The sequence below is a fragment of the Oncorhynchus clarkii genome, chromosome 3 (genome assembly GCF_045791955.1).
Source record: "Oncorhynchus clarkii lewisi isolate Uvic-CL-2024 chromosome 3, UVic_Ocla_1.0, whole genome shotgun sequence".
Classification (NCBI taxonomy): domain Eukaryota; kingdom Metazoa; phylum Chordata; class Actinopteri; order Salmoniformes; family Salmonidae; genus Oncorhynchus; species Oncorhynchus clarkii.
Genome location: NC_092149.1, coordinates 25,003,077 through 25,030,363, shown reverse-complemented (window position 1 = coordinate 25,030,363; position 27,287 = coordinate 25,003,077). Strand labels below are relative to the sequence as shown.

The 27,287-nt window shown below is 40.6% G+C and overlaps 2 protein-coding genes across 2 annotated transcripts in view; both read right to left on the bottom strand.

The window, feature by feature from the left end:
• Positions 1 to 6,603, bottom strand: part of LOC139405837 (Golgi-associated kinase 1A-like) — a 28,739-nt gene extending 22,136 nt beyond the window's left edge. Inside the window, exon 1 of the mRNA XM_071148274.1 lies at positions 6,513 to 6,603. Coding sequence (XP_071004375.1) covers positions 6,513 to 6,515 — 3 coding nt within the window. The 5' untranslated portion in view covers positions 6,516 to 6,603. The remainder of the gene's footprint in view (positions 1 to 6,512) is intronic.
• A 1,310-nt stretch (positions 6,604 to 7,913) lies between these two features.
• On the bottom strand, positions 7,914 to 25,473 carry LOC139405836 (ectonucleoside triphosphate diphosphohydrolase 3-like). Its single transcript, XM_071148273.1, has 10 exons — positions 25,412 to 25,473; positions 23,298 to 23,417; positions 21,384 to 21,501; positions 19,331 to 19,490; positions 18,867 to 19,026; positions 15,449 to 15,679; positions 14,497 to 14,757; positions 14,270 to 14,380; positions 13,392 to 13,529; positions 7,914 to 9,526 (listed from the first exon to the last, which is right to left on the bottom strand). The coding sequence occupies exons 2-10, from the start codon at positions 23,412 to 23,414 to the stop codon at positions 9,335 to 9,337; spliced, it is 1,488 nt and encodes a 495-aa protein (XP_071004374.1). The 5' UTR covers positions 23,415 to 23,417; positions 25,412 to 25,473; the 3' UTR covers positions 7,914 to 9,334.
• Between the last annotated feature and the right edge of the window lie 1,814 nt (positions 25,474 to 27,287).

The following is a 27,287-nucleotide window of genomic DNA, read 5'->3' as shown; positions in this document are numbered from 1 at the left end:
AGTCTCATTATTTTCCATGTTTAGCGGAGAGGGGGAGGAGGAGAAAGAGGAGAGGAAGGTGGAAGTAGGGAGGGGAGAGAGAGAAAAAGGGAGAGAGAGAAAGGGTGAGGGTGAATACTGTAGACGAATAGCATTAATATTACACAGAGAATAGCATCTGAAAAGAGCTTCCAAAGTAGCCTTGTTCAGTGGGAGGAGAACAGACTGGCTTGGTGGTCAGGATTTAGGGACTGTCACAGTCATATTCTGGAAAAGCACTGGGCTGCAGCTCTATTAGCATAACCACGTACACTAGCATGTGGAGGGAGGCTCTCTCTCTTTCCTGCTGATATGTTGTAGTTAATCACCCGTTGAGAAAGAAACTCCTGCATGACAGGACAAAGGAGTACATTCTCTCTCCATTCTAGCATGGCAAAACTGATACACTGTGACTACACACAGAATGTTATTCCGTTAATGGGCCTCATCTACTTGGTAATGGGCATGTATGAATTGTACGTGTGAAATTGTGTGAAAACATATCTATTCGCTTAAGTGCATGTGTGTCTATCTGTGTGTATGGCGTGACGACCCTCCCACTCTGTCTGCCGTATTCTTTCTCTTTGCTCTCGTTTTCCTTATTAGGATGCTGGTGGGTGGAGCCGGGAGGGCTCCACCATGCATGCAACATGGGACACACCTGGGCCCTGGTGTGTCCCGGGATAAATACACCTCTTCCCCATTCATGGGGGAGACTCTCTCCATGCAGACACCTTTATAGATTTTGTTGTGGTTATCTTTGTGGCCTTTTGTTTGTTTGCTTTGGCACCTTTCAACACCCTGCATTATCTCATTTATGCAAGCAAGCAAACACTCACTTACACTACTGATTACACACACCATTATTAATCGTATTTAGTTTACTTTATTTAATAAATATATTTTGTTATTCCTTGTCTCCACGTTGTTTCCCTTTTGTTACGAACTTCGAGCCGGTTTGTGACAATGGGCACAGGAGGTTTAGGGGGTATATTCTAACATGAAATGAATTGCTTCCATGTTCATGTAGGTTATTATTGTGTGCATTAAATAGATGTTCTAGTCAAAGATAGGGAATAATTACTGTCTCACATGACCATTCAGTCCCAGCGCTGAGGCAACTTTGAAAGAGAAAAATAAGCGAGAACCTCCCTTTCAATAAACCACATACAACAAAAAGGCTAACAAAGAATGCAATAAATCCCCTGACTGCTTTGTAAATCCATACAGAACATCACAACAAACAATTCTGCTGTAGTGTTGACTGGTGAGTGGTGAGGGAGAACAAAGTCCATCATCTGACAGTAATATGACATGATGGCATGGAAAAGGCAGCATGAGATCTCTCCACTGATGTCAGACAGGGGAAGACCTTAATTGAATCAGTCACCACATCTCTGCTGCCTGAGAGATCACACTGACCGGAAGTGTCACGGAGCAAAACATTATCTCAAGATGGCTATACTGAAAGGAAAGGAATAAACTGTGTGCTTGGTTGAACACAGTTTCATGAGGGAGACTGGGAGAAAGAGGATGTGGTGCTGTAATGCACATGAAGCCCCAGGCTGGATTAAAGTAGTCTTACTGGCAACACACACACACACACGTACACACACACACACACACACACACACACTTACATGCACGCACACTCAAACACTCTCTCTCGCTCTCTAGATTTATAGCAATGCTGTGTTCCAAGTGACCTTGACAATACCTGATAATGCATATTTCACTGCAACGACCCCATCCCATGGGAAAAGAAACCAGCTCGTCCCATGACAGAAACTGCTGCTCATCATTCGCCTCTCCAGTCAGCATCAGCAATATCCTCCTTTCCACTGGTCTCTTACTATACCACAGAGAGCCATTCTCATAATGGGCTAGTCATAGGTCTATATTCTGCTTTATACCCCGGGACCTGGGAGAAAGAGTGGTGAGATAGGGGCCCAAACAGAACAACAGTGCTTTTATTGTCCTCTTTAACCGAGCCTCTCTCTGAGTGACAGCCAGGCTGATACAGATGTGCTTCTCCACTGCACACAGAGAGACCCTCAGTGTAATGACTTGATGATGTTAATCTACAAAGGGAAGTCTGCAGGTGTGTGAGAGAAAGAGAGGACAGATAGAGAGAAAGAGTAAGAGAGTGAAAGAGAGATGGGGAGATAGAGAGGGGAAGAGGAGAAGAGGGGCAACCGTCTGCTGTTTAGCCTGTCCTGTGCACGTGTGTTTGTGTGTGCACACGTGTGTGTGTCTGTGTGTATACGTGTGTGTGCCTGTGTGTATACGTGTATGTGTCTGTGTGTATACGTGTATGTGTCTGTGTGTATACCTGTGTGTTTACGTGTATGTGCCTGTGTGTATACGTGTGTGTATACGTGTGTATATACGTGTGTGTATACGTGTGCATGATCAGCAACGCCTCTTTGTTATGGCAGAGACGTCAGCACACAGTATAGGAGTGTGACAACAGCCGATCTGCTGCAGTCAATGATTCACTCACACACAGTGTGAGACTGAAGAAGTCAGCCCAGTGCTGATTATATCACTTTGTGACAGCTGATGTAAAAAGCGCTTTAGAAATAAATTTGATTGTGTTTACTTGATATCAATCAAATTCAATCAGACACAAAAGAGACAAATAGAGACCACTACACATATTCTACACACACACACACACACACACACACACACACACACACACACACACACACACACACACACACACACACACACACACACAACCTCCCGAGCAGCGAGCAGATTAGGGCCTGCCTGGAGAGACAGGTGGGGACAGCTCTGGATCACTGTCAAGATCCTGTTATCACAGTAGTCAAACCATCGCAGGTTTTCTGAATGACGGTGGAAAACATCTTGAAGTGTGACAGGCGAACTGTATGTGCAGTACTGTATGGATGGATGTGTGAGATACAGGATAGTCATGATCCAAACATTCCCCAAGGCTATACTGCCACTGTGTCAGAGGAAAATCTACAAGGTAAAGCCTACAAGACAAGAGGATCAGTGTAGTCTACGGTGAGGTCATCAGTCAGTTACTTGTCAAGATATACCCAAAGAACAATGGCAATTTGAACAGGACACTAGTGTGCATTTATTTGTACTAAATGTCAAATATTTCAGTTATTCAAATGATGTATGAGAGCAGCATGTCCTGGTGTGATTTTGAATTACAAATTGATATCACCCACCTGCAGTATAAACTGCTTAAGGTCAATTGACTGTCCTGTGGCAGTGTGGCTAGCTGCTGATAACATTGTATTCTATGCATGTAAATGAATGCCGGCCAACTGACTTCCCATGGGGCACACTGTTGATGCATTTAGCCGGCTGAATACATTTGCTATTTACTACACACGCACACACTCACACAGACACAGAGACGTTAAGCAGGAGCCTTAATAGTAGTCAGTGAGGCGCTGCTCTCTGCAGTGCCCTTTTTAGGCCCCGTGCCAGACCCTGCCTGCACAGTGATAAATAATGTCACACACACAGTGGTGTAAAGTACTTAAGTAAAAAATACTTTAAAGTACTACTTAAGTAGTTTTTTTGGATATCTGTACTTTACTTTAGTATTCATATTTTTGACTACTTTTACTTCACTACATTCCTTAAGAAAATATTGTACTTTTTACTCCATACATTTTCCTTCACACCCAAAAGTACTCGTTACATTTTGAATGCTTAGCAGGACAGGAAAATAGTACAATTCACGCACTTATCACCTGAACATCCCTGGTCATCCCTACTGCCTCTGATCTGGCAGACTCACTAAACACACATGCTTCGTTTGTAAATGATGTCTGAATGTTGAAATGATTTGTTTGGTTTGGTACTTTTTCCACCACTGCGCACACACACACACACACTGGTACCGACTTGAGAGCATGTTTGCCTTTTCAACTGTTTAAAGTTGAAATCAGAATCTAAACATTTCACTAAAAAGCCTGATAGACGAAATAATTGAAATGAATTGTCATGCTTCCACCAGTCATGTATGTTAGTTAATTAAGGAATGATGCCTAGGGATATACTGTGTGTTCTAAACTTCATGCCTTAGTCACAGCTATGAAAAACATGAGCAAGAATGTTCTAACCATATGGCTGCAGTGTGTGAGCACATTTAAGAAGGTCTGCTTTTAATCTGACATGCCATGGCAAGAGAGGAACCTCAGAAGAAGGATGACATTTTTGGTGCAAAATTGGCCCAGAATAAGCAACATTACATTCTTTCTTTATCGTAACACAAAAACAAGACAAATTATTGATTTACCAACAAAATCACCACTATTTGGTGATAGAAACCTCCTGCCAGACCTCTCCTCCCCTCCCATCCTCTCCCCTCCTGCAAATGTATTTTCTATGAGGATTACTGAGATTATAAACAACCTACAACACATCAGAGTTTTTCCTGGTCCCCAGATGGACCTATTTTTTCATCAATATACACACTCTGGACACCTCGGTACCACACAGTCCTGCAGCCACATCCCCGGTCTAATCAACCAACCTTTTACCAGGAGCCATCTTTCCCCTAATGCTCTCTGGGACTGGGAGATGTAAAGTCGCTCCAAACCCATCAGGCCTCATAAAACAGGAGCTTGTAGCCAGCTCTCAGAGCTGTTATGACATGTTCCTTCTTCCCAGTGAAAAGGTCAGCTCACTAGGCAGAATTCCTGCACAGTGCACACTGAAACCTATGAAAGTGTATACTGTATAGGTTTCACTGACCGCACACACACACACATACACTAAAACCTAGACGGAAAGTGTGTGAGTTATAAAAGTTCAGACGTCAGTGTTTGGATGGTAATTTTTGCCTAAATCACGGAGTCCTACTAGTCCATATAAAGAGATCCACGGGTACTGTAGAACCTGTTTAGGACTAATATGAAACTGTATTTGACTCCAGTCTTTTCATTACAATTCAATCATTTTAAGTACTTAATGTTATCTTTAGTTTATGGCATAAGGGCAACATAATGTTAAGTGTTTTCTAAATTGAGAGGCCGTTGTTTTGTCCCCCTGAACTGCAGTGGTGTGGAGTCCTGTCCTCCTAACAGATTTACTTGGAAGCCAATATTACATGGGTCATTCATAATGCATTGAGGCAACAAGCATTCCATCCTGTCTGAGACAGGAACCATGTTCTTATGTGGACTGCTCTGCTCCGAGACCCGATACTGCCTGGAATATGGTATTTGACAGCGGTTGGCCCTCCCTTTAAGCGCACAAAGTTATGGCACTGCTTTCCCTTTCAAAGCAAACCCAGGAACTGAAATCCCAGCTGAGAATACAACCATGGATGGACGGGACTCACAGTGCATTGTGTCTAACCAATATCCTGTGGGTCTGGATTTTATTTTGTGTGTCTGAGTACAGCAGTGAATTCCAATGGTGCCCCTTGAATGACTTGAGGCAGACTTGAGGTTGAGGTTGTAGTCAGTGCATGCTTGTGTTTGAAGAGAAAAGATGCCTCTCTCTACCTCACTTGAGCTTTGAGTTTATGTCTGAGCACAGAAACATTGCATGCAGAAGGAGCTGGTCACTATTCCAATACAGTCTAGGGTGCCAAACACTTTTTTTTTTTACCAGGGGTAGTAGTGATCCTCAAAATGTAAAAATAACACAATAAATAACAGGTTGTAAAACTCATGACACAATACTCCTTAAGCTTCATTTAAGGTCCAATAGATGAGAAGTTGGAGTTATTATTGGATTCCATGGAGCTGTTCAAACCAGGGTCTCCTGTCTACATGTATGGAATCAATTAAGAAACTGTGAGACTGCAGGGTCTGGCTGGTGGAACTGGGAGACTTGATCCCTGATCACCTAGTTGAAAGAGTGTTTTGACTAAAACCTTTTAAAACTTTCTGTAAGAGGGTTTACTATCAACTTTAATATTTGTAAGGCATGAACATATAATTTTCTATCAGATTAATATAATAAATTATCATTCTTTCTTAATATGCAAGATAATCGGAATATAAACGTTTATTACTTCTAGTCTCTTCACTCATTCTACTGATACTCTCTGATACCATAAGTAATGACACTTCACAAGTTTCTCTGATCAGGTGTCAGTGCAGAACAGACAGAATGGATCATGGAGGTCAGCTCTTGGTGCTGATGTGTCAAAATATGACCGATAACAAATGCTCTGGGCTGACCACTTTCTTGCTTCTTTTCCTTCCGGCTAAATAGGATTACAATTCCATATCACATGAAATAAAGGCACACATTATTTTGGCGATATAGTGTAGTCTACAGATAAAATTGGTTTAGCTTTTTTAGCCAAACGGTTTGGAAGTTGTCTATTCTGCAGCTTTATCAGGAACAGAATCAACAAAAGTGCAGCAAGACTATGCAAATGCAACACTTTCGCGTGGATGCACAGACTAAAACAAAGTTTGAAATTGTGCTATCGGGCAGCAAAAATAGAATGATGATTTAAAGGAAACATGAACCACACTTACCATCGTTTTCCCCACTCGGGTGCATTCCACAAGAAAAGTTTACAGCGTTTATTATAGTGCAAACACGTCCGGTGACACCATGTATATATGGTTACACAAACGTTATTGAAGACAAGACAGCAATGGTTCTGAAGATGCAGCGTGCGTAAAGTCTCCGGTTTCTCCACAGTGCTTTTTCAATAGACCATCACTTGATAATTTGAATTGAGCTATGTTTAATCTCCTTCTATAGGCTACATTGCAGTTGTTATTGTAGGGTACTTTGGCATTAATAAAGGTAACAATAAATCTCGCAAATTACAATACTTCAGTGGCTTCAAACTTTCGTGGTAGCCTACTTCTCCAGAAGAAATCCCAACCCACAGTTTTGCTTTAGTGGAGCATAGGCATATATCACAAGCAGCCCTCACTCCCGAGGGACCCGTGCGTTTCGGAGAAGGTTATTTCACTGTAAAAGTCCTCTTTCTGGGACTGGATGGGAATTTAGTAGACTCTAGGAATGCGCTGTAATTTGAGAGCAGACGGCCTGCCCGCGCAGCGCTTGCGTGGTCTAGCTGTCCATATACTGGAGACAGGCGCCTTGAAATTGCAGATCACGTTTTTAAATGAGTCATGAAGCCTAATTTGAATAACAGACAATAAATATCCTTGGTGGATGAGAGCAATAAATGATAAGAACCAGACCCATAAAAATGAATTAATGTTGCTTTTTATCCACTTTGAAATGTGCTTGAATTGCAAAGAATTAGGCTCACTATCCATTCCTTGGCAAATTAGTCACAGGGGACAGATCTAACAGAGACCCATTACCAATTAGGTCTATAACTTTAACTAATAACACATAGCCTATTTTTTGTAATAATTATTAGGCCTAGTCTTGGACTAAAAAACATGCTCAACCTAATCTCCATTGAAAGTGCGTTTTAGTCTAGCATTAGGCTTTATCTGTGTCTGGGAAACTGGCCCATAGGGTTCTATCCTCTTCAGAGATGAAGAAAAAACTGTTTGATTTCTCTGAAGATGAGGTGCTTTTCAACCATGAACGGATTAAAAGACAATGGACAAAGGATGTCAATTCTTGGCTCACTAGGTAAATCTTTATGGTCAAGGACTGCCCCCTTCTGGTACTGTAGCTGTTAACCTTGCAGTCAAAAACGGATTAAAAAAGGAAAATGCGTCCCAAATCTCCACCCTTCTGAAGGGGAAAGTACAGGTGCACACAAATGTGGTGAACCAGAACACATACATAAAGTCTACAGGGGGACGTAGGCTAGGTCAAATAAAAAAAGAGGAAGGAAGGAAACAGATATAACTAGCTGGAGTCTAGAGATGATAACATCATGGGTAATGTTCAGTTTATTGTTAATATGGAACATTCAACCAACAAAAAATGACCGCATGACAAGGATTTGCTGATATAGTACATCAGACGAGAAACATGCAAGATCTCGGAGGTAAATAACCGACAATGCCATGCCATCCAGCAAAATATGGAATAAAGAGATTTTAGTCATTTCAGGTGTTTACCATGCTACCTTCAACCTTAATTCAACCTCCTGATCTCCAGCACTGTATAGCTGATGACTTAGTGCAAATGGCGATCATTTTTGCTCAGCAGTTCATTATGCAATTAATAGTTCTCTTTTATCATACTTTAAAGACGAATTGAGTGTTTGAAGTCACTGAATCTCTTAGAATTGTCTCATTCATCTGTTTGGGATGAGCCTAAAGCACCGAACAAGATCTTATAATGCATTACTGACCCTCAAGTGTATCTTCTCACTGAAAACACTCAAACACATGGAATGGAGATCCTTTTAACAGTTTAAGATACATTATTATGTTTTGTATAATTTCAGCCAGTAGTTTTGAAAGTACCCCAAAATACCCCGAAAATGTTGCACAATTGTGTACAATTGTATCCATTTTGTATGATATGATCCTCTTGCAAAATGATTTTTTTTATTCCCCTGCAATGCATATGATATGTTACGAATTTAAATTTGTACAATATGTTATGCTTTTGTAAGTGCTTAAAGGGGCAGTGCAGTCAAAACGTGATTTCCCCTTTTTTTAAATTATATTTCTACACTATGAGGTCAAAACAACACTGTTTAGGTGGGAGGGAAGTTTTGGCCCACAGTATGACAACACAATCTGATTATTTTGACCAATGACCAGTCAACTTTTATTTGCATATGTTTCATCCTACTTTGAAGGGGTAAGCGGGGTAGGCTCTAGTCTAGAGTCTAGACGATCCTATCTGCCAATCAGGGATGTGTATGTAAATATATTTACATTTGTATCAACACACCCACACGATCAGACTGAGCATTTCAATGGCAAAAGGAGGCTCAGGAAAATAAATAATAGCAAATATATGTGGAGTTATTTTCATGAAATAAACACACACAGTGATTTATTAGACATATAGTGTTGATTTAAAAAATAAAATGAATAAGACTGCATGGGAGCTTTAAGATCCTGTTAAATCTCTTTAACTGATGATGATAATACCTGGTGATAATACCTTCCTCCTATCCATGTTCTATTGTTGCCTGCTGTAACTGTGTCTGGGTGGGACCAGAAGCACTTTCCTCCATCGGGTGTAACTATGGTTGAAAAACTGCTGTAACTTTCCCAAAATTCCAAGGTTTTCTAGAAATCCCAGTTGGAGGATTCCCAGATTTCCTGCTCATTCCCTCCTGATTCCAGGAATCTTCCAACCCGGATTTCTGGAAAAAACACATTTTGGGAAAGTTACTGTAATTTTGCAACCCTAGGTGTAACTGTAATTTGAACACTCTGCCCTCTAGTGGGGGTCAGTAGCAGGCACGCACAGCCTTGATGATCAGAAACATGACACTGACGATGGTGAGGGCGGTGAAGAGGAAGAGGAGGCCACTGAACACAGAGTTGGCCATGGGCAGACGCACCAGCTTGGCCTCAGCAGGGATCATGTTAGATGTATGTAGCATGTAGCCCAGACTCCAGCCTATACTTGTGTTATGTACCTGGAGGGGACAGAGAGACAGCGTGAGGAGAGACAGACAGACACTCACTTAAAACAGACTATTGACCACAAGCCCCTACACCTGCGAATAGGGGTTCCCAGACTTTTTCACTTGGGTCATTTTACCCGGTGCCCCCCTGCCGACCCCTCGGGGGCACACCACACAGTAGAGGATTGACAAGACAGTTTGAAGACAGACAGACTCACTTAAAACAGACATGTGTTTCCCAAACTAGGGGTCTCCTGATTTGAAAATGGGGTCGCGAGTGAAACTAAACCGGGGTCGCTTGATTTATTGTGTCAGTAACTTCTGGTAGCCGCTAGATGTGGTTGTAATAAAGAACAGAGTTTCTGTTTTCTGCCTACACATGTGGCTCTATCTTTTGAACTGTTTAAGCTGTTTTAACTTGTTAACTGTTTTAACAAAATACTATGACCCCATCACTGAAAGATGAGACTCTCAGGAACACGTATGTGTCTGTTTCCCTCCACAATGTCCACAAGCCTCATTAGAACAGAGTGGACAATACTAAATCATAGTGGGGGGGGGGGGGGGGGGGAGAACATCAATTATGTGTTATTTTCTACACAGAAGATCATACAATATTATTGCCTGATGATCTTCTGACCCTCCCAATACCTTTCTGATGCAATTCAGCCACTTCAAACTATACTTTCTTCAGATTGAAGTTCTGTCAGACTGATTTGTAATAAACTGTCATAGCACCTATTTAAAAAGTTAATATTGGCCGTTGACTACATCACTTTTTTTGCATGATGGGGTGGCGAACATTTTATTGATATCAAAATGGGATCACAGACCAAAAATGTTTGGGGACCCCTGCCTTACACCATAGCCCCTACACCAGGGGTGATCACACTTTTGGGCTTGGTGGGCCAAAATATAATCTGAGTGATGGGCCACAGGCTGAACAAATAGACATTATCTATTTAGAAAAATGACAGGTAAACAATAGCTTTTTAGGGTATTTAAACAACAACTTTTCAGTAAGCCATCGTAAAATCACACTTCAAGCATTAATAAAATTGTAGCAATATAACTTGACACCTATCAACACATTCTTATTACCAGTATTAAAGATGAATGAAAAAATGTAACCGTTGTGGCACAGAAACGGTCTATATGTTCATAAGGCTCATAACTTGAAAATAGGAAGGTGTAACAATTTGTATTTTCAGCAGGAAGTAACAGAAATGCATCAGAAAGGTATTGGAACCTTCAGGAAAACATCAGGCAGAAGCGCCATTTTGGGGACCCTAATCGACATTTGGTTGGAAGGCCCACCCACCCACCTCGTGGGCAAAACATTTTAGTGCCACCCCTCTTGGTATTTTTTTTTTTTCAGTGTTAAAGTAAATTCTCTGCAATTCTACACATTTGCCATAGGTGTAGAGAAATGTGGCAGTTTTAAAACAATTTTCATGCAATTCTATTCATGTTTCCATTGGAAGTTGAGAAAATGTTGCAGTTTCAAAGGTAATTTCCTGCCGTTCTACACATTTTGCCATGACTTATGCCATGTTCATATGTTTTCTGAGTGACTAACTAAATCAATGGGGCCCCCCTAGAGGTCAGGGCTCCAGGGAACATGCCCTGTGTGCCTGGTTGTTCATTTGGTGATGATTACTAGTAGAATTGTAGACTCCTAATGCACTACCAAATTTCGAAATTGCACCTTGTGTATTCTACTTTTCTAACTCTGACTAAGCTTAAAAAATTATTCTGGCGGGTCAAACCAAACGTTGGTCCACGGGCCCCAGTTTAGTCTGCCCTGCCCTACAACCTAATCTTGGTTAACCCAAAACTACATTCTTTGGTCAGCTTCTCGATTAAGTTCTGGGTCCCATATGAAGAGATGATAAAACAAGAACCGGAAACGGAACAAGGAATTTCTGGGTGCCCCATTTTTTTCGTTAGAAATTATGGCGATCCCAGCCCACCCCAAATCTAATAATACAACCTTAAAATTGGTATATTTTGATTTTCACATCAACAAATAACCTTAAATTCATGAAATGTTCAGCTCTCTTATAAAAATGAAGAGAAGCAATAAACACATTTATTCCATAAAATTGTAGTTTCAAATGATCTTTCACAAAAAAAAAAAATTATATTGTCCAATAAAATAGTATGTACTCTTAATTTTAAAAACGTTTTAAATTTGGCAATCCCACCTTTGAATACCACTGTCTCCTACACCCTAGGGGACAGACAAGACAGGGGAAGGGGGATACCTAGTCAGTTATCCAACTAAATGTATTCAACTGAAATGTGTCTTCCGCATTTAACCCAACCCCTCTGAATCAGAGAGGTGCAGGGACCTGCCTTAATCGGCATTCGCGTCTTCAGCGCCCGGGGAAGAGTGGGTTAACTGCCTTGCTCAGGGGTAGAACGACAGATTTTTACCTTGTCAGCTTTGGGATTCAATCCAGCAACTTTCCGGTTACTGGCCCAATGCTCTAACCATTAGGCTAGGCTACCTGAGGTCCTCATAAATTAACCCCAGATGGTTCAACTCAACTGACCTGTTCTCCTTATTTATCTACAGATCCCAATAGTCATGGAATGCATTGCCTCGGTTTATGTAGTTGAGGAAGCTTAAACCTATCTTTGCAAAACCTCAAATGTTTCACTGCCACACCTATAAACCCCTATCTCCATCACCCCATCACCCCACCCCAGCCTAAGATTTATGGGACAAACAGACTTAAAAACAGATTATTGCTAAATTCCAAATGGTCACATTACTACATTAGATCTGATAGGATTGGATGGATACAGTATAAAAATTAGGTCAATATTACCTTCTGATTGGCTAGGTGGAAATATCTCCTTACTACTTCCACCTCTCCAATCCTCTCTGATCTACATGAGTGGCAGGAGAGTAGGGACTAGTGGTCGATTTGGAGTTCAGAAATCCTGACCCTTTTCCCAATTATGGCATCCTCTATCATATCTTTTTTTGCTACAAGCTCTCACAGTCTCACATCAGAATTAGACGTTCATCCATGTTTCTCAAACGTCAAATTTCGAAGTTATAGATGCTTACGCCCATTCGCCATCCCGTCAACAACGCCCTAGCAAAACCTAAACCTAATTGAAGATAACAGAGCTCACTGTTGCCCCTACTGGCCGGTTTCCACATCGTCTCCCAACATCATCAGACATGGATGGACTTGGAATACTGACTTGTATCTAGGGCGACCTGCCTTCTTTTTTAACATCAATAGTCTATTGGAAAAGGCTGAAAGACAACAATGAATAATGAACATTACAAGTTAGAAGAGTAATTGCCGTTTATAAATAATTGAGGCAAACTATGCCCCCCAGGGGGAAAATGACTCTAAAATCTGTATTTTCTTCCACTGAAGAAATCATGCCTTTCAATCCCCTCTGATGATGGGACAAAGGGCATCAATTTCTCCTGACACCCAAAACACAAAGGACAGAGAGACAGTAGCTCGCTTGTTTGTAAGAATGAAAAACAGAGAATAGTCATCTTGGGGGACAAATCCCCCATTTTTCATCATGTCAAACAAGCTACTGTAACCAGTCTGTGTTGTGCTTTGATTTTGAAAGAAAACTTAATTGAGTCTAACAGGCAAAGACTTCAGCTGGAAGTTCCAGTCTGGACTTCCATCACAAGTTCCATTTCCTGGGGGCATAGGAAACGATTCTAGCCGCATCCTTGTCAAGATCTTGACCTCTGTTAATGAAAGTATACCCACCATTTATATTGGTTTCTCTTTTTGCAGTACAGTATATGACCATAAAAACATGCGTTTCATTTGGAAGCATGTGTTTGGATCCTCCAAGGTACCTGGCTGTATTCTGCCACACTTACCTGTTTTTGGAAGTCAATGTGTTTCCAAGTGTCTTTATTGAACTTGTAGCCATTTACAAGTAATGTCTGGACGTAATGTGCTGAATAGCAGTAGGACCTTCTGTATTTTTCAGCTATCCAGCCCTTTTTTAGCGTGAGCTAAAAAAGAAGAGAAAAAACAACATTCCATTTGTCTATCCATTATATTTTCCATGTGTTGAGGCAATTTTCTAATAATTTCTTCTGATACATTTCTAATAGTACAATAACCATCTAATAATTGCAATAACCTTGATAATTGTTGGACAGCACCCGTCTTACAAAATATGTCTCTGTTGTCTGTATGAAGTTCCATGTAAAACAGCACCCAGGAAAGGTCCTCATAAATTAACCTCAGATGGTACAGTACAGTGGAATGCATGGCCACTCTTTCTCAGGTGGAGTAAGCTTACCCCACATCATTAAATAGAACATCTATTTACTCATATTTTACTTCTATGCTTACCCCTATTTTAGCTAATGTCAAGCTCTTCCCTTTCTCTGTCACAGCTATAAATGTGAAAATTGCTGCACAGATGTAGGATCTTAATATGACCACTCTTTTGTTGCTGAGAAACGTGTAGTGTATTCTAGTTTTGAAATTTCAGACTTGATTTGCCCTAACAAAAAAAGTATAATCCCCTACAAAAAATACAATTAATTATAATCCACATAATAATTCACATTTCCTGTTGCTGCAGGATTATTTTCCTGCTGTAGCACACTGGCTCAAATTAAGATCCTACGTCAGTAGCTGCCAGTGTAAAAGGACTCCCAGGGGTCCAGTCCATGGAGCAGAGTGACCTCTACCACCACCAACAACAAAAACCTCAACAACTACAACAACAACATGGACTCACGGTGGGCCAATCCCAGGAGCAGAATTCCCAGGTAGAGGAGTTCCACTGGTCCAGTTGTGAAATGCCTTTCAGCCCAACAGCCTGAGCAGTGTAGAAGAACCCAGCATAGGCCTGAGGGATGGAACACACGTTAGGAGCTCAGACAGACACAAGATTTTATGGATAACTGCAAAATATGCCCTATATATACAGTATGTCTGTCTGTCTGTGTGCGTGCACGCGTGTACCAGAAAGTCCCCGGGTCCCACGGATGGTTGGTATACTCTGTCAAAGGAACAGTTCTTCGTGCAGGTCAGGTCAAATATGGATTGCACCACATCCCTACAGGCTCCGTTGTCTGATGACCCCTTCAGGGTGATCATCTGCTTGGGGTCATAGTCGGCAGGCGTTTTTATGCACTCAGTCCCAAAGATGGACTCAGCCGACACAGTCATGTTGTAACCAAGATTGAAGCAGGGGTTGGTCACATGTGTAGCGTTCTCAGAGTTCTGATCAGTGAGACAAAGAGAGCACAGTAAAAGTATTTACAGTATGTCACTTGAACATTCATGAAGAAGGAATCCAAAGGATCAATAGCTGAGCTTGAACCTCTTGTCTACTGTAGTAATTACAGTGTTACTAGGCTACACAGGTATAAGAACTACTATAAGTAAAGTGGGACCACTATTTACATTGTTGTCTCCTCAAAATGGCTGTCTTCAGTTGTGCATGCATTATCTACCATCCTAGCAAAACAGACACTTTTCGACCAAGCTTGCAAAGCAAACCATATAGAAATGGACAGATCAATACGGTTAATACCATAATGCACTTTGCCTCATCTCCGAGAGACAGTAAAGTGTCAAGGTAATGAGGTGTCCTCAGATTTCATAGGGTGTGGTAATTAGATATTAATGGGTGTTGTGGACTTAGCCAGAGGGATTGCATTAATTACACAAAAAACAACACTTAGCTAAGTATAAAAGCAGCATCATCATCATCATGTTGACAATGCTGCCAGGAATGAATGTGAGGGATGACATCCTAACAGATTCTGGGTTCAAATAGTGTTTATTTTCTTTCAACTACTTTACCGCTGGAATAGTCCCAGCCCATTTCGCACTCCAGGCTTGACCAATCAGGTATTTGGAAGAAAACAAATACTATTTGAAGTAAACCCAAATTTCCTTTACACAGTACCTTCACTAAAGCAGCAAGGACTCTCTTCTCTGCCTCGTTCTTCCCATAACACAGGAAGCTGTGAGTGTAGATGTTGTATTCGTAGCCATAGAGGGAGACCCGCATGATGTCTGTTCCCCGGGCGTTGGGATCTGGGAGGGTGAACGCTATCTGGGTGGACGCCCCTCCTAGATCCATGGAGCCCACCATCTTACCTCCGGCAGGACGCACCCACATGTTCCATATGTTTCTCTACAAACCAGAGGATAGATTGATGTTTTCAAATCAATTATGATCTTTATGAAACACAGTGATAAGAACTGTACTCTATTGTGATAAATTCATTCAGATATAAACCCTACACTGATAGAATAAATATTGAAGGGTTCAATGGCTCGCTTCATGCATGGCCCTCAAAAAGGTTCAATATAGAGCTGCAAAACAGTCTTATTTTAAGCATTGTAGAAGCTAAGGAACTTGTCTGTCGGCCCTGCATTGAAGACCAAAGTTGGTCAAAATCTTTTTGGATCAATAAAAAAATACACCAGTTCCATTTAAGGACAAAAAATGACAGCTGCGCCATACAGGTTGCAAAGTAGATGGGAAGAGATGTTTGATGTGCTGATTCCATAGCACATGGTTTATTAACTGATATACAAAACAACGCCGGATTCAAAACTTTGAGTTTTTCAATTTAAATGATTATACAAAATCCTTGCAACCAATTTAATGGATTGGGGGATACAACCATCCCAGTTCTGCAGATTTTGCTGCAAGGAGACAGATTCATTAGGTCACTTGTTTTGGTACTGCACATAGCAGTAGCTTGTTTTTGGTCGCAGGTTCAGGAATGTCTGAAAAATCACAACATTTACCTAAAGCTAACTCTGCTAAAAGCACTGCTGGGTGACATGGAAAGCCATGGTCATTCGATCAATGATATAATATAACTATTTTTTATAAAAATCATCTTTCATTTACAATCTATAGAAACTGAGAATAGTAAGGTTCAGAACTTTTGTGAAGCATCACAGCGCAGTTAAAGAAAAAATTGCAAATAGAAATAAATGAGGGGTTGAGGGTAGCTGAAGGGTAAAAAATGTATCAAATAAAAGGTAACTGATGTAAACTGTACCGTGTCCATAAAATGTATATGGTATGTTTTAAAGCTGGAAGTAGGAGCCTAAGTATTGTTGTCCATGAGTTAACTTCAATTAGGGGAGGGGTGGTAGGGTTATGGTCAAATAATAAAGAAGGAAAATATATTTTAAAAATAAGAAAAAATATGTGGGGGATTGGAAATAATTGTCTGCATCATTTCCAATCCCCCCATATATATATATATATATATATATATATATATATTTTAAATATACATATTTTCCTTCAAAACCATCCAGTTTTGATTTCCACTTTCCATATAATTATTACACTGATATAAACCACAATCTGTCTGCAATATTTAAGCTGATCTAACCCCTACATTTATACAGTATATACTGTATAAACATTGATTTTGTGTTCAAATTTCCATTTTTTTATTTTTTATTTATTTTTTTGATCCACATTAGCTGTTGCTGAAGCAGCAGTTACTCTTCCTGGGATCCACACAAAACATAAAACATTACATAATACAGAGCATCAATAAACAAGAACAGGTCAAGGACAGAACGACACACATTTTAAATAAGAACAATATAACCAAAAATAGTTCCAACATACACTTACACACATTACTGACAGTTACACATCAGTACATATACATACAGTGGGGCAAAAAAGTATTTAGTCAGCCACCAATTGTGCAAGTTCTCCCACTTAAAAAGATGAGAGAGGCCTGTAATTTTCATCATAGGTACACTTCAACTATGACAGACAAAATGAGAAAAAAAATCCAGAAAATCACATTGTAGGATTTTTAATGAATTAATTTGCAAATTATGGTGGAAAATAAGTATTTGGTCACCTACAAACAAGCAAGATTTCTGGCTCTCACAGACCTGTAACTTCTTCTTTAAGAGGCTCCTCTGTCCTCCACTCGTTACCTGTATTAATGGCACCTGTTTGAACTTGTTATCAGTATGAAAGACACCTGTCCACAACCACAAACAGTCACACTCCAAACTCCACTATGGCCAACACCAAAGAGCTGTCAAAGGACATCAGAAACAAAATTGTAGACCTGCACCAGGCTGGGAAGACTGAATCTGCAATAGGTAAGCAGCTTGGTTTGAAGAAATCAACTGTGGGAGCAATTATTAGGAAATGGAAGACATACAAGACCACTGATAATCTCCCTCGATCTGGGGCTCCACACAAGATCTCACCCCGTGGGGTCAAAATGATCACAAGAATGGTGAGTAAAAATCCCAGAACCACACGGGGGGACCTAGTGAATGACCTGCAGAGAGCTGGGACCAAAGTAACAAAGCCTACCATCAGTAACACACTACGCCGCCAGGGACTCAAATCCTGCAGTGCCAGACGTGTCCCCCTGCTTAAGCCAGTACATGTCCAGGCCCGTCTGAAGTTTGCTAGAGAGCATTTGGATGATCCAGAAGAAGATTGGGAGAATGTCATATGGTCAGATGAAACCAAAATATAACTTTTTGGTAAAAACTCAACTCGTCGTGTTTGCAGGACAAAGAATGCTGAGTTGGATCGATACCTACTGTGAAGCATGGGGGTGGAAACATCATGCTTTGGGGCTGTTTTTCTGTAAAGGGACCAGGACGACTGATCCGTGTAAAGGAAAGAATGAATGGGGCCATGCATCGTGAGATTTTGAGTGAAAACCTCCTTCCATCAGCAAGGGCATTGAAGATGATACGTGGCTCGGTCTTTCAGCAAGACAATGATCCCAAACAAGAAGGAGTGGCTTCGTAAGAAGCATTTCAAGGTCCTGGAGTGGCTTAGCCAGTCTCCAGATCTCAACCAGTCTCCAGATCTCAACCCCATAGAAAATCTTTGGAGGGAGTTGAAAGTCTGTGTTGCCCAGCAACAGCCCCAAAACATCACTGCTCTAGAGGAGATCTGCATGGAGGAATGGGACAAAATACCAGCAACAGTGTGTGAAAACCTTGTGAAGACTTACAGAAAACGTTCGACCTCTGTCATTGCCAACAAAGGGTATATAACAAAGTATTGAGATAAACTTTTGTTATTGACCAAATACTTATTTTCCAGCATAATTTGCAAATAAATTCATTAAAAATCCTACAATGTGATTTTCTGGAGAAAAAAAATCTAATTTTGTCTGTCATAGTTGAAGTGTACCTATGATGAAAATGACAGGCCTCTCTCATCTTTTTAAGTGGGAGAACTTGCACAATTGGTGGCTGACTAAATACTTTTTTGCCCCACTGTATGCCTACGAGTTATTTAGGTAATTCTAAAGTTATTGTAAAGGTTTTGAAGTTAATGTAAAATTGTAATGTACCTCCAGGAAGTTTCCCATCAGATAGTTGACGGTGATCCAGCCGTACAGCCCCTCCTCATCCCCTGACATGATGGAGGCGTTTTGGAAGTTAAACGGCAGAGATTGGAGGTAGTTCTGCAGGTTCTTTAAGATCTCATTGGATTTAGTTTCATTCTGTGAACTTGTAATCAAGAGAGAGATACATTTTGAGGTTGTATATTATCTCCAGTAGAGAATGTAGAGGTCAATAATAGACCTACAGTAGGTTGATTCAATATGGTGTAAAACCTATTAGTATTCTGTGTGTGGGATCAGTATGTGTGTGCATGTGTGCGCATGCACACGTCTACTTCTGTATCTACCATGGATCCATTCCCAGAAGTGCAACAACAGAGATAGGTCAGCCAGATAGACTGTAAAGGACTCCATACCTAGAAGATTGGTGAGGTACGCTCACACTGGAGGAAGACAAACCCACAACTCACTGTAGCAGTCTCATCCCAGCAGTTGCCCCAAGGTAGAGGATGGTTGAATTGTGTTGGTCTGCGGGGACGATTTTTGTGATGTTGTTCATACATTCTCTGATCGACACCCAGGACTGTTGGTCCTGTGCATTGTCAACTAACATATCCGAGATTCCAGGGCCTAGGGAATCAAATCAGACTGAGCTCAGAGTCATACAATACCTGTTCTCAAAGTCACAAGCAATTGATGCACTAGATAGCTAGCAAGTCTGCATCACTATACAACACTGGATTAAATGTATAGTGCTTTTAAACCAGGTGCTTAAGCGGCAACTCCACCACTTTTCAACCTCATTTTCATTATCTCCAGCACAAGACCAGTTTCAACATTTGTGAAAGCAGTACATGTTTTGTAGAAAAAAATATTAAGTTAAAAAGTTCTACCAGATGACATCATCAAAAGTAAAAAAAACTGTTATTTTCAAACACTATGAGGTTCGCAGTGACGTGGGAGCAAGAAAAGACCCTCCCTTGGTCTAGAAACTTAGGTTGCTGGTTTTGAAAATCGCTGTTTTTTAAACTTTTCATCCTACCTTGTGATGTCACAGAGAAGCGTTGTTTTAGGACCTTTCTTCTTACCTTTTTAACCACATATCATAGAAACACGCTTTTTTTCACATATTAAGACACTTGTTGGTGCTGGAGATGATGAATATGAGGTTGAAAAGTGGCGGAATTGTCCTTCAACATAGTATATAAAAGGAGTATGACATACAGTACTGAAAGGCTGAATGATGATAAGTGCATTTCACATGCAAGTCCTTTTCCAAAATGTAATGTATTATGGCATCTTCATAAAAAGGATAAGTACAAGGGCATCCCGAGTGGCGCAGCGGTCTATGGCTCTGCATCACAGTGCCAGAGGTGTCACTACAGACCTGGGTTTGATCCCAGGCTGTGTCACAACTGGCCGTGATCGGGAGTCCCATAAGGCGGAGCACAATTGGCCCAGCGTCGTCCAGGTTAGGGGAGAGTTTGGCTGGGGGGGCTTTAGTTGTCTCATCACGCTCTGGCAGGCCAGGCAGGCTGACCTTGGTCGTTAGTTGTACAGTGTTTCCTGCAGCTGGCTTCCGAGTTAAGCGGGCAGGTGTTAAGAAGCGCGGTTTGGCGGGTCATGTTTCAGAGGATGCATGACTCAACCTTTGTCTGCCGATCCCATTGGGGAGTAGCAGCGATAAGACAAGATCAAAATTGGGGAGAAAAAGGGGGTAAAATACAAGAAAAAAAAAATAAAATATGAGGACAAGATTGTGACCTGCGTGAGAATGTGTCAGGTTCATCACATTACGATGCAGACTCACCAGTGACACTGCATCTCAATATGAACATACAGACTCCGTTTTTAAATGTAAATTATTATACAGCATTCTTGCTGCATAATGTTAGACAGTATACAGTATATGAGGCATACAACCATCTCAGCTCTGCAGATTTAACTGCGAAGAGACATAATCATTTGATAATTGATTCTGGTTTTGCCCCCATGTAGCTTGTTGGGGTCACAGGTTCAGGAGAGGCTGAAAAATAACAACATTCATCTAAAATTAACCCTACAAATTGTACCATTGGACGATTTGGAAAGCAAAAGTCAATATATCAGCAATATAATAATACTCTCAGCAAATATATTCATCTTTAACTTACAATTTGTGGATACTATGCAATTGGAAAGGTTCAGAATTGATGTAAGACATCACAGCACAGTTGAAAAATATATGTCACATTGAAATCAAGAGATAGGTGGGATGGGCTGAAAGTAGCTGAGGGGTGGGATTAAAAGCTGATGCTCTAGAATAGTTAGGACCAAAAACACTATCATGTACACCGGATATGTCTCAGTATTATGTATCCACATTTAATGTGTTTATCCCAAACATATATTTCTGTTTTTGTAATACTGTGCATATATGTAAAATGTCTATTTCACAAAATAGCTGTGAAAATAAAACATTTCTTTAGTTCTCTGAAGAGGGTTGGGCCAATAAAATACCATTTAAAAAACATGCAGACTCACCAGCGACCATGCATCTGAGTGTCTGGCTCACCACTCCAGTGTTATTTTGCTTCTCGGCTGGCCATTGATACAGATACATAGTAGAGCGGGAGGAGCCTGAGTCGATTACTATGCCATACTGCATATAGAGGAGAGCAGGGAAATCACACTACATATCCAAGATGCTAGTTCATATACAGATGTTTTATCTTCATTTGATCACTTTGTTTGTTGCAGATGAGCCTTGCTATTAATTCACTGAAAACCCACAGTTCTCTTTCTCTCTCGCTGGCTCAAACGCTAAAGAACCAGACAGAATAAATGCCTTACTACCTTAGGTCTTACTGCTGCAACATTCAAACGTACAGAAATGTATCTGAAATGCAGCCATACACAACCTTTGTTTTATATAGCTCAATAACACAAGATAGATATTGATCTCTACTACGATATACAAGTGTATCCGAAATGCAACCATAGGCTACACCTAAATTATAGCCTACTCTAGCCTATCAAAACTCATTTCCAGTTAGAAATGATCAGATGTTCTGGTTTGGAATGATCAAATCCTCCTGCTGCAGGATTACTTCACTCTTACAACGAAACAGGTCAAAGTCAATTGATAAAACATACTCTTTACTGCTGTCCAAGAGGAGGAGGATTCTATCAGATGATGAAATGATGCAGTGGCACGCACATAATCGTTGTATAATGAAAGGCAATCATGTATGTTATGGTAAACAACCACTATCCCCTAAAGTACAGTCCATCAAATGCCTCATCATTATCACACAGTTATTGCACTCCGTTCCTGATTGACTAGAAGCACAATGATTGCACTCCATTATGGTGTGATTATTACTTCCATAAAGCTGAGAACAGGGACAGAACGTAAAGACATGAAAAATGCAGCTACTCTGTAAACACAGGAAACACTCACTCAGGCATGAAGACAAATCCATAGAAATGATTTGCTCTGCCCTCTGGAACTAGAATCTGGTTCAAGTGTGTCCTCACGTCTGTCCAAAAGGACTGATTGTGTGTATTTTTTGTGTGTATGTGCTGACATGTACTGATAGATGCAAACACATGCCCACACTACATGTTATTGTTTTTAAATGTATGTAAATGGTAAATGTTATGTGTCAGGCCCCAGTAAGACTAGCTGTTGCCATTGGTGTTGGCTAATGGGGATCCTAATAAAAAATGTAAAAAGGCAGCAACAATACACATTCCAGACCCAGACATGGATTCAAACAGGCCAAGTATTTGCTATCTTTGAGTGTTTGTTTGAGCCTGTCCTGGAGTGGTAGATGGGCAGGTTTTGCACTTTTGTGGATTACTTCCATTAGTACCATTCCATTGCGTCAAGTAAGATTAAATAAAGCACTGCTACATTTTTTGGAAAGAAAACAAATACTATTTGAACCAACCTCAGAGTCTCAGTTCCTGCAGAGTTGAAGTTAGTTTTCCCTTCTCTTATATAGACCTGGTGTGCTGACTAAAGGTGATTGGTTTCCATTTCACAGAGTTATTAAACGTTAGTCATCTTTTGATTAATAGGAAGTCATGTATTAACCCTGTTACCCAAAGCTGTATCAAGTCAACTAGTCAAGTGTCCCTTTGTCCTTCCTTTTGAATGTGTCCCACTCGCAGCAAATGTTTCCCCAACACCAACCTGCCATGAATACAAACCACCCTGGTCTTTATAATGCCATCTACGCTAACTGCCCCCATTCACTGTAGTTTGGCCTGACTCCTAAACAGGCTGTAGAGACCCAGTCTGATCTGTCACCTTCTGTTTGTGATGATTGTCTTGATGTCTGGGTAAATACTAGGTAATTCATTTACATTTTAGTCATTTAGCAAATGCTTTACACTGTCAACACAGATTTTTGAGAAGAGAAGGATCAGAAATGTGTTTGTTGTTTTTACCTTCAGACGTGACTCAAAGACACGCTTATGACCCTGGATCAGGGACATAGTAATGATGACAGCCAGACTAGCCAGGAGAAAGAAGAAAGCTAGATATGTCCAAAACTTGCCTGCCATTTCCTGTAGGGCAGAGGACAGCATGTTTTAGCCATTGACATTTGACATTTATCATGTTGTCCAGGCCTTACACAGACTGAACAAACCCCAATGCAATAAGCAGGGCTGCTGAACCCTGTACCTGGAGCGCTATACCATCCTGTAGGTTTTGGCACCAACCCTATAATCTAGCACACCTGATTCTAATAATAAGCTGGTTGATAAGCTAAATAAACAGTATGTTTTTTGTTTTGTTTTGTTTTTTTGAGAACGTTATGACACAGTAATTACATGCTTGCAACTGCTGATAAATACAGCAATTATATCACCAGTATCTCTTTCTTCTGTGTGTCAGTGTCATCACCTATTGTTTGTGTCCCAAATGGCACCCTATTCCCTACATAGTGCACTACTTTTGACAAGAGCCCTATAGGCACTGATCAAAATGTGTGCACTATACAGGGAGTAGGATGCCATTTGGGACATGGGCGCTGTGTCATCAGCTACAGGACTGTCAGTGGTCTAGTTTAGCCATAAAGTGACTGTTTCTGTTTATCTCTGTGAACAAGCACACTGGTCACAGTTGTCATTTGTGAGATGACAGACTCTGTGGGAGCTATTTCCAGAGCTAAAGCCTTTCACAGACTCAGAGGTAATCCAATGTTTTTCACACCTTGTAAGGGATGTTTTCTAATGTTAAATTAACAACAAGGCTGTTGTTCTTTCTTACAAGGATACTGTAGGCCCCTCAAACTCAACTCTGGATCTCGAAACCAGTTCCACTGTATTTTGTCATTGTTCCCTTCTGATTTATACCAGGTGCTTGCAATTAATAATCAGGAAGAACAGAAAACCAGCATTCTCCGGAACTCGTAGTGTAAGAGTAGAGTACCCCTGCTGTAGACCTTTTCTAATTGCATAGCGATCTGATATGTAATGTAGTGCAGTGGTAATGTTGTCCCCCCCCAAAACACTAAACTCTTAAGTTTTTGCCTGCTGAAAGACATGAAGTTTCATATAGGGTTACAGTCCTAACCTCTGACCTTTTAATTCGGACCATCTTGGTAACCACTGTTGTAACTGCATCCTAATGTCAAGGATGACTACAAAGTAGCCAACAACAAATATATTATTTTACTTCCTCAAATACCATATGGAGTATACACAAAATCGAGGTCACAAAGCATTAGGCCTACCTGCTTTGAAAGAGCTTACATAATCACTGATTTGAATGAATTAAGATACAGAACATGTTGTTGTTTCATTCACTTCATCTTCATACATGGAAATAATACAAACCACAGAGTATTAACTGTCCTGCACATTCTTACATGGAGAAATGTGTATACTGAAGCAGAATGCATATCAAATTCAGCAGGTTAACTAACCAATAATCTTTAATTGGGAACAGTGAGAATGCATTATACTGCTGCTTTCTATGTATCATGTTGCCTTTAGTGTCTGAGGGTGAGATGTTGACCTCCCCCAACCTATTGGCACTGTGCCCCAAGCACCTTACTACTCTCCGTCTCTACTGAGCAGTCTCCACCCCAAGGCAAGGCACAATACCAGCAATGTTTTTATTCACATGACTTGCTACGGGTAAAGAGTTCCACGAGAACATGCACACCAAGACAGTGTTTCTTGCTGTGGTGCTTGGAATAAGGCAAAACCTGTCCTTCTGCACCTCTTTACCTAGTTAAACATGCATGTTCATTTTGTTAATCTCTTAAAGTTCAACATTTGCTTAATTAACACAGTATGGTTTGAAGGTGTATTCCTTCAAAGGACAATACAAAATTGGAATAAAGCGTATTGATATTATTAATTAATCGTTATTACATTACCTTCATGAATTACTCAAATGAACTGCAATACACAAAAAAACGGATAGGAAAAATGATAGGCTTAAATATGAAAGGTCAGAATGAGTAGTCTCACACAGTATCTTACCCTGCAGATAACAATACATCCGCCCTGGTCTTTTTCTGAATGAATGAGCAGATCTGTTAGCTTACCTCAGAGTGAGTGTTGACCTTCCTTCGTCAGTTGGAAGCAGCAGAGCATAAGTAAGTGTTCTGAAGAATACAGCTCCTCATTCCTCATTGATCAGCCTAACAGGCCAGGAGACTTGTACTCCAAGAAGGAGGGGCCTCAAGCACAGGCCAGCAACACCCAACAGAGGCCCTTCCCATCTGAGAAGACAAATATCAAGAAAGCGGTGGATGTTTGTTTAATTTATATTACGAGAAATAGACAATAGAGATAATCTATCACACAACAGCCTTTATTTAACTAGGTAAGTCACTGAGAACACATTCTCTTTTGCAATAATGACCAGAGTTAAATATTTACAGTAGATCACTCTCATACACTGACTGCAATTGGGTGTTTGGTAAGTGTTTCATTTATTGATTGATTGTTTAAACACAAGGCAGAGTTCTACAGAAACCCAGTGAAGAAAACAATGCATGGAACATTAGTTAGAATTTGACCCAATATTGGGTGCACTGTAGCAAGTTTAGTTTCACCCTCCAACACAGGTGAGGTAAGTGAATCAACCCAACCTATTTGACATACAGTATAGTATACTCTTAGAATTTGTGGTGACTCGAGGAACCCTGGAGATCTTCAAGAGTTTATGCAAATCCAAAGTTGGAATGGTTACCATTCTATGACTATATGTAATCAGTAACCTTAAAATATTAATATTATATTGGAAGAATATGCATAATTATTCAAGGTATGTAGAAATTTGCAGTGTAACAACTTAATATGACATTTACTCTAACGGGTAGCCAAAAATAACAATCTGAAAGCCATGCCTCCAATAATCCATGCCTCCAATAATCCATGCCTCCAATAATCCATGCCTCCAATCTTCTGATAGGCTGCCACCTCTACAATATATTATTAAAAAGGTTCAAAATTGAACCTCTCCCATCACCAAAATGTTGTGGTTTGTACCTTTACACGGAGGTTCCTTGAAGACCCTTCTCAGATTGGTTCCTCATGGAACCTTTTTGACCTGGAAAGGTTCCACTGGTGTGGCAAAGCAAACAGATATGCCACTGTGTATGAGCTGCTAGCTAGCTGACTTTACTGTGTAGCTAAGTGAATGAAATATCATCAGCTAGCTAACTTCCTATTAGCTAGCTAACTTGAAGTTCTTAGAATTGTAAGGTAAAATCACAAGATCCAAATGCATGTAGATGCCATGGAAGAGGGTGAAAGGACTGCAGCTCCAGCTGTCAGAAAAGGGAGAGAGTTGGCTACTGGATACGGCAGGTCATTTCCTGGGAGGACATTATGAAAAGATTCTCCAGTTCCAGTCCTTAGTAAGGGAAACTATTAGGACAGAGAGATAAGAGCAATATAATATACAGTGCCCGTCTAATTTTTGCATAATGAAGTCTGTTTCTTTGTGATGTTTTCTGTCCTCAGATGCGGAGAGCTATGAAAGCCTGTCTTCAGATGAGGTCCTAATGAATGTCCCAAGAGACTAAGGGTATCCTTGTATACTGGGTTATATGTATACCTACAGTCTTAGAGAAAAGGGTTCCTAAAGGGTTCTTCGGCTGTCCCCATAATATAACACTTTTTGGTTCCAGGTGGAACCCTCTGTGGAAATGGTTCTGGAAACAAAAAGGGTTCTTCAAAGGGTTCTCCTACGGGGACAGCGGAAGAACCCTTTTAGGTTCTAGGTAGCAACTTTTATTCTAAGAGTGTATGTTACCAAAAGCAGTATACAGATAAAAGTGACACACAATGTATAACCCTATTACAACTGGAGCAGGCCAACCCTACTCCAGGATGTCTGCTGGGTGTGCAGGCTTCTGTTCCAGCCCAGCACTAAAACACATGATTCAATTTATGGAACCTAATGGGTTGATA